At 32.2% G+C, this 12,921-nt stretch overlaps 1 protein-coding gene across 3 annotated transcripts in view; it reads right to left on the reverse strand.

The window, feature by feature from the left end:
* LOC143244004 (ATP-dependent RNA helicase DDX3Y-like) overlaps positions 1 to 12,193 on the reverse strand; it is a 29,615-nt gene extending 17,422 nt beyond the window's left edge. For all 3 annotated transcript variants that reach the window (XM_076487936.1, XM_076487937.1, XM_076487935.1), the window contains exon 1: positions 12,119 to 12,193. In XM_076487936.1, coding sequence (XP_076344051.1) covers positions 12,119 to 12,155 — 37 coding nt within the window. In that variant the 5' untranslated portion in view covers positions 12,156 to 12,193. The remainder of the gene's footprint in view (positions 1 to 12,118) is intronic.
* Positions 12,194 to 12,921: the final 728 nt, after the last annotated feature.

Genomic DNA, 12,921 nt, shown 5'->3' on the forward strand with positions numbered 1-12,921 from the left:
AATATGTATAAAAAAAGATAAAATGATATACCCGTACACATCAATATATATGAAGTAACATCAGAAATTGTAAATATTTACATCTCTTTATTATACTACCATTCATGTTTGTGGCAGGGAAATTATTGCTAATATTTTTAACAAACTTTTCCCTGGAATGAAAATAGATGTAGTACTTGTTATGTGTGCACAAGATTGGAGAGAAAAAATACAAGAAAGTGATGAAAAAAGTGTAGATAATTATTATTCTAAGAAAAATATTTGCACACAGAATAATAAAAATCACATAGCAAAAAAAAAAGATCCAAATAACTTTTTCGGATGCATAGAAAGTATGAACAAATATCAATCAAGTTTCTTAGGTCCTGTGTTGGTACAAGTGATAACATTACAGCAAAACTTTTGGGATAAGAATACTGGGTATACCCAATATAATAAACAGCACACAACATTCAAATGGATATATAAAATTATGAATTCAGACTTTTGTATGACTTCCAAAGGACTGAAAATCTTTAAACACTTCAACATTCACTGTCAGGAGTTAAGTTGGGAGACATAACAAAATCTACCTTTTTAGCTGTCATGTGATCGGGGTAAAATCCCTTTTCACCTGCTCCATATTCCATTAGTAACAACTCATTTTTAAATCCTCATGTTTTTGTACATAACTTCAAATTTTTGTGAACATCAATAAAAAATTTAGTCCCATTTAATACATCTATATAAAAGCCACACATTAAAAGAGATCCCATTGTTAATCCTTCATTTTATTTATAAAAATTATTCTTTACTTCAAAAAAAAATGAATTCACACTCAACATTGTTAGATTAATTATACATCTCTAGTTTCACAACTGTTGAAGTTTTAACTTGTAACAGTAATTTTAAAACAACTGCATTTTCCAGTAGAAATTGCCAAATCACAATGCTAACAAACCATATAAAAATACATAAAATGATTGATAGTTTTAGTCCAAAAGCACCAAGTATAGGTACATTATATCAACTAGTGAAGCATACAGCTCACAATTATTCATGTTTGAAAATAAAAATAAACGTACAACTAAAAATATTTTAGATTTTGTAGAATAAATGAAAAATCAAAATGAACAAGGAATGCTCAGTGACATTTTCTGCAGTTTGAACAATAGTTATCATGAATAACAAAGTAAAGAATACACTATTTCAGATTAAATTTTCTAAATGAAATTAAGGCTTACCAATGGGACCCTTCCTCTCACCTTTGTTATGTGACATATATGGATGTATTCAAAACAATAGCCACAAATGGTGCATAATGTATACCTGATATTTGGATATGTAGATGACACATTCTTGGTGGGAAAATATGGTTTGTTTGGAATTTCACACGAGATATTAGAGGGAAGAACAGTAATACTGATGAAACCAACCAGTATTAGGGCCAATAATACCTTTAAAACTTTGGAAATAATAATGTGAAAGAAAGATTGCATCATCTTTTTAAAAGGTACAAATCACTCCTGATGATGACACTGAGGTGTCAAAACATGTAGTTAACTTTTTGAAAACCATAGATCAGCCTGAATTTAAAATGTTTTCTCATTGTGTGTCCTTTTAATGTTGAATGTTATTCATTATTTTAACATTAAGCACAAGGGCCAAGAAACAATACTTGGGTCTATCTAATGAGCTAGTACTAAAAGCATCTTTCTTAAATCTTTAATAATTAGATCAGCACATATAGAAATAAAGTGCAGAAGGTAAATGTAAAGCCATTGATCACAAGCTGCAGGTCAATAGCATTTTAATGACATTGTATATCAAACCAACAAATGGAAATATTCAGAAAACTACACTGGACACATGCTAATTTCTGTATGACAGAACATCACAAGTTAGGGGCTTCCAAAACCTCAACAAAAATAATGTTATTGCTACACATTATACTGAAGACACCGGGATACCATAAACGGAAAACATTTTATGTAATGTTAAGATCTTATCCAACAGACTAAGTTAACTAAATCACAACATCAAATGAGTGAGTTCAATCACTTAAACCTAAAAGTAAGAAATATGCACATTAGAATTTAATCAGGAATGTTGATTGAGTTTGGTAAAATTTACAAGTATCTTCAATTTTATTGTGTCTCCATCTATATGTCATAGGAAAAGTCACATAACAAAGATATTCTTTTAACAGATTAGCTGTTGATTTACATGTATCGTTTATATACAATTGTTAATATCAATTGTTGGAAGAATTTAATTTTGAGAATGTTTGATTTCACTAAGTACTTTTGGGACACAAGGAACTGTGTTCTAGTTTGCTTTCAACTTTATTAATGAACTTGTGCGTTGCAAATTATGCTACACAGTAAAATATTCAATGATAAAAGATAATCCCAGGGTTTAGAGGTAACCACTTCTGTTGAAGGTGTTTTAATCTTCTTTTCCTTATAAATCTATTAATATATTAAATCACAGCTTTTTAAATTTTTTAACTTTAAAACAATGGACAAATGACAAACCTAAATTCCCAACTCTTCTGGTACGACCAATATGATGAACGTACTCTTCAACATAAATCAGTGGGTCATAATTAATCACATGTTTCACATTCGGTATATCCAAACCTCTAGAACCAACCTATGAAAATTATTTTATTCATTTTTGGTCAAATCAGATAATTACTCAAGTGTTTTGATTTCATTGATGTTTCACTTTCGTCCAATAACAGGTTTTAAAACTAATGATGACATATATTCTGTGCTTGAACCAAAACTGATCATGTTCGGTTTATGCAATACAAAAATTATGCACATCACAATTTCTGTTCTAAGTGTTTAATTGTTTTTTGGTTTTTTTTAAGTTCCTTAGAAGTGATAAACTACAGGGAATGAGCTGGTCAACACCACCTACCTGTAACTGTTGGGCTATTCTAATTGAATAGTGGGAATGGCAATTAGAATATATCACCTACTCACACAGATAAAAAGAAGAACCCATTTGATAATAGTATTTAAACCCATGGCCAACAGACTAAGTCAACCACTCTTACCATAAGGCCAGGCAATGATTATCAGTATAAAAAATAACAGTGAATATACCAAAAGTGCTAAAAATATACAAATGAAATTATAAGGAATCAACAATTTCCACATACTACACAACATAAAATTTATTTCAACCACTTAATTTAAGATGTGGCCATTGGCTTACAACATTGAAGTCATTTTAAACACCATGAAATATCATAATGGGAAAAAAATGAAAGTTAAATATTTTAAAATATAACACTTTGATAATTCACAAATCTCATAGAATCATATTTCCAGCAAAATAAAAACATTAGGGGAATAACAATAAGAAGCAAAATGTGGCAGCTGGTGTGCAATGTTAGGGATAACAAGTAATATTCTGAAACAAGTTGTTAAACAGATAAACAACTTATTTTTCCACACTTCTCTTAAATTTTGTAAATACAATTTGGTCATGTACAACAATATTAGAAAGATTAAAATGCACCATCTTTCTATTTTACTGATTATCTTTCTCACCATGCACTCATTCAAATATAATTCATGACAACAAATTAACCTTTACAGTTTCCACACTAACTTTTGACATTTTGAGTATCTTCATGAAATTTCACAATCTTTAAGCAAACGTTAATTGACTGCTCGAGGCATTAAGTAATTTATGTTAAAATTAAATATACTTTTTCATTTGGGTAATATATCTGATACCTCCTAAATAATTCTAAGTGTTATTTTTCATTAAAACTTCAGTTTGTTACTTTCTCTTCTTTATATAAGGTTGGTCAATTTGACTAATATTGTAATCACCAAAACAAAATTCAAAATAAATCTCAATCACTTTTTTCCTTTCTTAAACAACTTCAAATTGTAACATTAACTACATTTGTTTATCCTAAACATCTCTTACCTGATAACAGTAAACATCTTTTTATACTTAAATTTTGTTTCACTGACCTTTAAACCCACGTCTTAACTAATATTTGTGCCATATGAGTTGTAAATCACTTTACTAATGAATACCTCATATGACCCTAACTATGCTGTTTAATATCCAGCTGAACTGACTTATGTATCTTCCATGGGAATAAAGTTTGAACTAGAAGCAAAATAAACTCCTCTTTACAGAAACCAACATAGTAGAATATATCATTGGATAAATTATAATCTTGGCTTTCTATTATTTATATGTAAATAACATTAAACATTAGAGAGATCTACTTGCAACTTCTGAAAAAAAGGATGTGATATGTGAATATGGAAAGAGGGGGGCCTGACTTTCCATTTTTAGACTCTGTAACCAAATTAGACTGGAGACTATAACAATTATGCTTTGCCTAAGTGATTACAACATCATGAGGAGTAATTTACATTAAATTTCATACTTTTTGAAAGAGTAATAAATATATTAATGATTGGCAATTATCCACAATCAAATGTTACAATTTTCACACTAGGAAAACTGAGGATTTAATTTTAATATTATAAAATTCAGAACTTAAATCTTGTATAACGTTAAATTTTGAATATAATTCACTAAAACATCACGATGTGCACAGTGAAAAAATCGTTGTCCACTGTGAAGTTTTAATACATTATCATGCCAATAGCAACCACAAACAAACATAAATTTAAAAGCTGTGGTACCAATCTTTTATTCTTTTTTTTCATAAATTTTATTTTTGTGTGATAATGCTCATTGAAAAAAGGTTAATTTAGTGTAAAGGATTAAATAATCACATTAGAAAAACTTAACTAAATATTTCTTAAACAGAGCCCATTTTTCTCCGTGAATTTACCTTACTTTTACCGCATTAAATTATGATACCTACAGCTGTGGCTACAAAAACAGGACTACGACCTGATCAAAAAGACCACAAAGCATCCTATCTTTCCCACTGAGATTTATTACCATGTATTCTTGCTATTGTGTAGCCTTCTTCTGTCGAAATGCGCACTCCAAATTTCTCAGTCAATACCTCAATCAAGCTCAGTAATAAATTTATCTACAGTATTATACGAGGTTTCAAGTGTCAATAACATCAACGCTTGATATTTATTACAAGAATTGTGAGATCAGAGTTCTCTAATACACTGATGGCTTTTAATAGCTGAAGATAAATTCTATTGACAGCTTCAATAAAGTTTATAAAATCGTGTAAATATAAAATGACATTTTTTAGTTATTAAATTTCATAAAAGTATATAATTCTATATACACATAAATTTACAATGAAAAAGTTAACAACATTACGTAGAATCAGCTAAGTATCTACTACACTTCTCTGTAATTCCACAGCAAATGAAAAAGATTAAGTTAAAATCAAACATGTTAAAAGAAAAGTGTAGAAAAAAAATTCAACCCATTTTCAGTAACAAGTTTAAAAACTAAGCTCATCAGGAAGCTTACATAAACACAAAGATCCTCAAAATTTGGGTTTTTCAAAAAACCTTTTCTTTTGACCAGTTTCTCTACTTAACTTTCATGCCAACATAAAATATTTTGTGTCATAGTTAGACATAACAGTTATGTTTGAAACACCTTTCTTGTTGCAAGGAGCTTTTTAAAGACATTAATGCATGTTTTTCTTTGGGTTAGAAGACAGGTAAAGAATGATGCCATTTTTTGAAGTTATAAAACAAAACTCAAAAATCTATTATATTTGATTTAACAACTCGATATAACAATAAACACTGTACAGTTTGTGGATTTGATACAAAGAAATATACTTCAACAAATAAATGTTTATTAACTACTTCACATCAACAACACTAAATTTCAATGATTCAAAAGTTTTATAGGTAATCATCTGACAAGAAACATACATTCATATGCCATGATATTCTTGTACACAAAATTTAATATTAGAAACTCATGGATCATAACGTATTTGTTGTTTCAGTGTATTTAACTTGAATGTTCCAATTATCTACTGTATACTTCTTTTTGTCTGTTTTCTCATTTCAAACCTCCACTTAGAACTGTAGGTACTATTGATAATAAAATGTAATCAATTCTTTTTTTCCAATCTTTTAAAATATTTTGTTGCACATAATTATAACTGCTGAAGACAAAAAAAGGAAACTAGAATGTGGGCAAGTTTTTTATAAGAGTGCAATGACAAATTAGATCCACATATCCAGATTTAAAATGTGCATAAAACAAAGATACCAGCAAACATAATGGATGTTTCTCAAAGATCAGGAACTCAATTAGTTAACTCATCTAATGTTATTGCCAGAACTTTCAAAAAACAGTCAGCTAAAGTCAGAGTGAAAAAAATACATTCATGACATCCTTGTCTCAATCCCGGTGCGTGTTCTTCAGAAGGAAAACAAGAGTTTTCATTTGCCACTGCGAAAGAATCTTTTATCTCATACTGGACATCTGGGTGGAGGCTAAAATGTAGAAAAATTACCTTTATCTTTCACAGTTTTCTACGTTTTGAAAAATATACTAGGAAAACATTGGAGTTACTATGAATTAAGGTGAAAACTACCTTGAGAAATGGAAATAAATACACCTACAGGCCTAAAAATGAATTATATTTGGTAATCTTAACTTTGGTGTTATTTACTCTTCAAACACAACATTTTAAAGTTTAGTTTAAAGAACTTCGCGCAAAGCTTCACGAGGGCTATCTGCGCTAGTCATCTCTAATTTAGCAGTGTAAAATTACAAGGAAGGCAGCTAGTCACCACCACTCATCGCCAACTCTTGGACCCTTTTAGGAACATTGTGGAATTACCTCTAATTAGTGGTTTTAGTAATTAAATATGCAGAAATTAATTATTGCTGGTGATAACACCTGAAAATGAAGTTACTCTTGCCAAATTAGTAACACAAAATATGCTATAAACTCATTCAAACGTGCTGAAAATAAACAGTATTGCATAATCACGTACTATAGCCATTTACAAATAATATACATGTTTGTATCTTCATGGGTTCCGTTATACTCAACTGTTTGAATATTAGTTTGTAATTTTGTTTCACTGACAGCAACCAACTTTCGATAACTCATCTGCATGCGTTGAAAGACAGTTTTAGATTTGGGTTTAGGCACCCACATCCCCTGTTACTGTTATCATTTTTTCTTATTTTTACACAAACGAGGCTTGCAAATTGAGGTTGAATCTGATAGACTGTGTATCCGTACTGTTATGTGAACCATAAATCATCAGATACATCTGTTAATAAAACGTATTCCCTTTCCATAAGGAAGTTTGTATTCTAGTTATACTTGTTTTCTTTTAATAAGTCAGGCTGTCTGATTATAGCCTTATTTCCTGAATAGTGGTGTATGTTTACATTCATAACAAATAACATTGGAGATGCAAAACAATAACAGAAAAATAAGAAATTATAATCTCTGATTATTTAATTAAGTATGATGAAATTTGTGGTTGCCACAGAAGAAATTATACTTTCAAGTAAATAGCTTAATACTCCATTATATCATAAAATGTTTTAGGAATATAATCCGAAGTTATAAGTGGAGTCGTTGGGCTCGAGCTATGGAGTGGCTCCAATGTGACGTCATCGTCGGGAACAACAATCTTACCTCTAGTTTGTTACTTAAATTCAACTAATAATTTGTATCATATATGCACCTCTTTAATTGAGATAACTATTAGTTGTCAGGCTGGTGGGTGAAGAACACATAACACGAGTTTACTTCAGATCTATGACGTTACATAGAAATAAAACTCAATTGTTGATATGCTGGTGTTATTCCAATGTATGGCAAAAGAACGTTAACTGACATCTATACTGTTAGTATATTAAGTAAATAATTTCCCTTTTATCGTCAAAAATCCTAACAATATAAGAATAGTAAAAGAATTTACAAACGACATTTGAAAGTCACATGAGGAAGGAGACACATGTTATTTGTGTCTTATTCACACGTTGCTTCTTTTTGTTGCTTGATATTTTACAAAGACGAACCGAACATAACTTGTAAACATTATCTACTCATTGTTGCTGGATATAGTCCATTACTCCTGATGGACAGAAAGTCTGCAACAGGAACCAGAACAGTACCCTTTATTGGAGTGGCCTGGATCCATTCTCCTGACTTCGTCTTCAGCTATAAGATAGTAACATCGTCAAACGTACGGAATATGACAACGGTACTGGTAAATTGATTATTAGATCATTGATCCGTTGGAGGGCCATAAGGAACAGCTGTTATGCCTAAAAATATCATTACAATAACTTCGCCTCACGGATTAGCAAGATAAAATAATAAATGCTAAGCCTTTTTAATTTATATCTTTCAAGTACAGTACAGTAAGTTTGTACAGTAAGTACAGTTTGAGTTATTTAAAATAAGTGGCTGAATCCTAGAACCTGTTACACAGAAACCTTTGTCTTGTAAATTAAGAAAGTAAGCTAAACCTATGTTGTTTAATTTACATATAAGTAATTAACCTTAATGCAATAAAAGAGACAGCAAATACAAACATTATCGAAAATAGATTTTTTTCTCAGTATCTTCACCTCCATTCGATCACAATCGTCTTGGAATAAGAACGTTATGGTTCCAAAATCTGTATGTTCTCCGAAACGAGCAACATAAGGATTTTTCACATCTCCCACAGGAGGATAATACAACATTCGGAAGGATCCATCTGTTGTATTTTGTCGGTGTTTGTGACGTTTTAAGAAGAAATCTTCATCTACACCTGTATTTAATGTGTAAGAAATGTGCAAATACGGAACTATTTATTACATTAAAACATAACGACGTGAGTAATAAAATGTAGTCAATTCTTTTGTTCCAATTGTTTAAAAATATTTTGTTATAAAATATTTATAATCACTGAAGCCAATTAAAAAGGAAACTAGAATGTGGGCAAGTTTTTATAAGAGTGCGACGACAAATTGGATCCACAGATCCAGATATAAGAAGAACGTTTTTAAAATAATTTAAAATGTACATAGAACAAAGACATCAACAAACTTAACGGATGTTTCTCAAAGATCAGAAACTGAATAAGTTAACTCACCTAATGTTATTGCCAGAACTTTCAAGAAACGGTTAGCTAAAGTCAGAGTGGCTGAAATACATTCAAGACACGCCACGCCTGATTCAATCCCGGTGCGTGTTCTTCAGATGGAAAACAATAGTTTTCATTTGTCACAGCAAATGCTTCTTTCAACTCATACTCGATATCTGAGTAAAGGCTAAGGTGTAGAGAAAATATTTTTTTGTTTTTATGTTTTTAATGGTGCGAGTTGTCTTCATAGCTTTGTGCAGTAAAACCTAAGTCATAAACTATATTAACCTTGTTGTTAGGACAATCTGCGCATCGTAAGATCGAAATCCTTCACGAAATCATTTTCAGTCAGGCAAGCATATTAAGTCTTTACACTACCAAATAGCGTCTAAATTTGTATGATCTTATAATAAACAATAGTTGCATAGACAGTCATCATGTCCCCTGCTGGGACAATAAGTTTTCGAATTTCCAACGCTAAAATTAGGGGTTCAATTCCACTCGGTGGACACAGTAGGTAACCGTCGTCATATTATTTATTTATCTTGATATTACGTTGCAAGTACTGTTCTATACGAATTTATAACGTCTTTGAAGATAAGCCCAAAGATATACAATGAGCTATCTGTTTTCTATCCAACCAGGTTATCGAAACCCGTTTTCAAGCATTGTGAGTCTATAGACATCCCGCGATGTCTGCGACTCGTAATCTGAGGGTCGCGGGTTCGCATCCACGTCGCGCCAAACATGCTCGCCCTCCTATCCGTGGGGAGCGTTATAATGTTACGGTCAATCCCATAATTCGTTGGTAAAAGAGTAGCCCAAGAGTTGGCGGTGGGTGGTGATGACTAGCTGCCTTCCCTCTAGTCTTACACTGCTAAATTAGAGACGGCTCGGTGCAGTGGGCTAACAACCTACTCACTTAAATACTTGTTGCAGAATCCGCAAGCGATTGCGGCCCTATGTTCCTAGGTTGAATCTACTGGTGATAACTAACTAAAATTAATATCGTATTATTATTTTTTTCTATAAATTGTCCAATCATCTCGTTTACAAAATTTAGATCGAAGTTATTTCTGTTAGTTATACACAGAAAATTTTTCGTAACCAAACAAGAAGTCCCATATTGGAAACTAAACTAAAACTATCAAATAAATAACTTTAAAAGCAATAAAACAAAAAATCTTAAAGCTAGCCCTTATCATTCATATTGTTATCTCAAACTCAAATAAATTTACTGCTTTCATACATCCGAAGGCAATCTATTACAAAGGCCAACCATCCTGTTAGAAAAATAAAACTGTCTTAACTGAAATGACTCGTACCTTTCCAAAATTTATATTTCTGTCCCCTTTTCCTACTATTCTGCTTGGTATAGCTGAGTAGTTAGTGTGCTCGACTCACAATCTGGGGGTCAGACGTTTGAATTCCCTTTACATCAAACATGCTCGCCCTTTCAGCCACTGGTCAATCCTACTATTCCTTGGTAAGAGAGCAGCCCAACAGTTGACCGTGAGTGACCTTCTAGCTCTGGTCTTACGCTGATACCTCAGAGATGGCTATTGCATATAGCTCTTGTGCAACTTTGAGAGAAATTTAGAAGAAAAACCTACTATTCTCGCCGTTAAGTATGAAAAAATGATGCATCAACATTATCAATTCCATTTACAATCTTAAACACTTCAATCAGATTTTATCTAACTTTTCTTTTTCAAGAAAAAAACAATTTAAGAGATTTCAGCTTTTCCTCGTATGGCAACTACTTCGTCCCAGGCACCTTCGAAAGGCACCCTTTCCAACCCATTTAATATCCTTCCTGAGGTAAGTGGGATCATACCGAACACAATATTACAAATGTAGCCTAACCAGTGGTCTATACAAATAAAACTATAACTTCTTTAGGCCTGTATTCAATATTTATGTAGATACGACCTAAATCTCTATTCACCCTACCACGAACAGCACCACCCTGTTTGGATAGCTTGGGAAATTGATAAAGCACTACACTAAGATTCCTTTCTTTAATAACACTGTTGAAGTTATTACAATCCAAATTATTATAACACACATATATTAACTTGCATTTATTATAATTAAACCATCTACCACTTATTTGCCTAACTCACTAAATGATCTAAATCCTTTTGTAAAGCAGCAGCATCCTCTTCACAGCCAGCAACACCAAAGACCTTAACATCATAACAAATTTTAATTTATTGACCATTCTTTTATCTAAGTGATTAACGTAGATCAAAAAGAGCAAATGTCCTAAGATTTCAGACATTTATCTAACTTAACTGAACTCCATTTATAACAATCGACTGTTCCCTTCCATCCAGCCTCTTGTCTATCCAATTTAGCTAACTCATCCCACACGCCAATAGAGATCACTTTTTCTTTTTTTTTTTACAAGCACGTATAGAAATGATATACTGTTAAGCTCTACTGGGCACTAAGTATCTATCAATAATAACCCATTGCGTTAGGTTTCCTGAATAAAGTAATTGAGTTTTGCTTATAAAAATCAATATACAAACATGTTTTCGGAAATAAGTGAATAAAAAAATCTCTTTTCGAAATATTTTACGTTCAGTCACTTGTACAAAAAGCGTTGTAAAACTGCAAAAATGATTATTTAACATACCAGATTTTCAGGAATTCCGTGGTTTTTAATATATAAAAAACAACATTCAGATGAAGCGAGATGAGTCTCCGATGCAACTTTTCGAAATGCACCAATACTTGGTTCTCCCTGTACTCGCACACTTGAAAGTGTAATCGTTGGTTTATTAAATTAAAATGACGCAAAATTCATTCATTCCAACTACTACACAATACACTGATTTCCTATTAAAGTTAATAAAAGGTTAAACGTTATATATATATATATAAATGCTTATAAATTATTTCGATAAAGACTTTGTATAATGTAACATGAAAAAGATGTCGTCACCATTCAGCAATGGCTGACAATAAAGAATCTACAGTTAAATATCAGAAAAACCAGTGACGAGTGATGCAATTTTATTAATGTAACATGAAACACGCATTACCATTCTGTGATATTTACCAATAAATATTTTACTTACCGATTTCCTCAATATCAATAATGGGAAAGTTTTCCATTCTTTAAAAACAAGTTTGCTGTTTGTTATTTCTGCTCTGGCCCGGCATGGCCTAGCGCGTAAGGCGTGCGACTCGTAATCCGAGGGTCGCGGGTTCGTGCCCGCGTCGCGCTAAACATGCTCGCCCCTCCCAGCCGTGGGGGTGTATAATGTGACGGTCAATCTCACTATTCGTTGGTAAAGAGTAGCCCAAGAGTTGGCGGTGGGTGGTGATGACTAGCTGCCTTCCCTCTAGTCTTACACTGCTAAATTAGGGACAGCTAGCACAGATAGCCCTCGAGTAGCTTTGTGCGAAATTCCCAAACAAAAAAAAAATGCTCTACACAAATACACTCTTATCATATCCCAAGTACGTCAGGTTTAGGTGGCCTTGAAATCTAAAAACAAATTACGAAGCAAAATACGTGTGGTTGTTCCCTAATATATGCATATATATTTTTAATGAGTTGAAGGTTTATTGTCAGAAAACAGTTTTCAATATTTTCAAAAACATGTTTATCTTACTTTAAAATGTATAAGGCAGAGTTTATCTGTTAAAAAAAAATTAAATAAATTCCAGTGATACGCCTAACGAAGAAGTAACGTGTTAAAATACATTTCCTGGGTCGCCCGGCATGGCCAGGTGGTTAAGGCACTCGACACGTAATCCGAGTTTCGAAACCGACTCGGGGCGTTACAAAGTTACAGTCAATCCCACTATTCATTGGTAAAAGAGTAGCCCAAAGGTTGGCGGTGGGTGGTGATCACCAGCTGTCTCCCTCAAGTTT

This window comes from Tachypleus tridentatus, chromosome 2 (assembly GCF_004210375.1).
Source record: "Tachypleus tridentatus isolate NWPU-2018 chromosome 2, ASM421037v1, whole genome shotgun sequence".
NCBI lineage: Eukaryota > Metazoa > Arthropoda > Merostomata > Xiphosura > Limulidae > Tachypleus > Tachypleus tridentatus.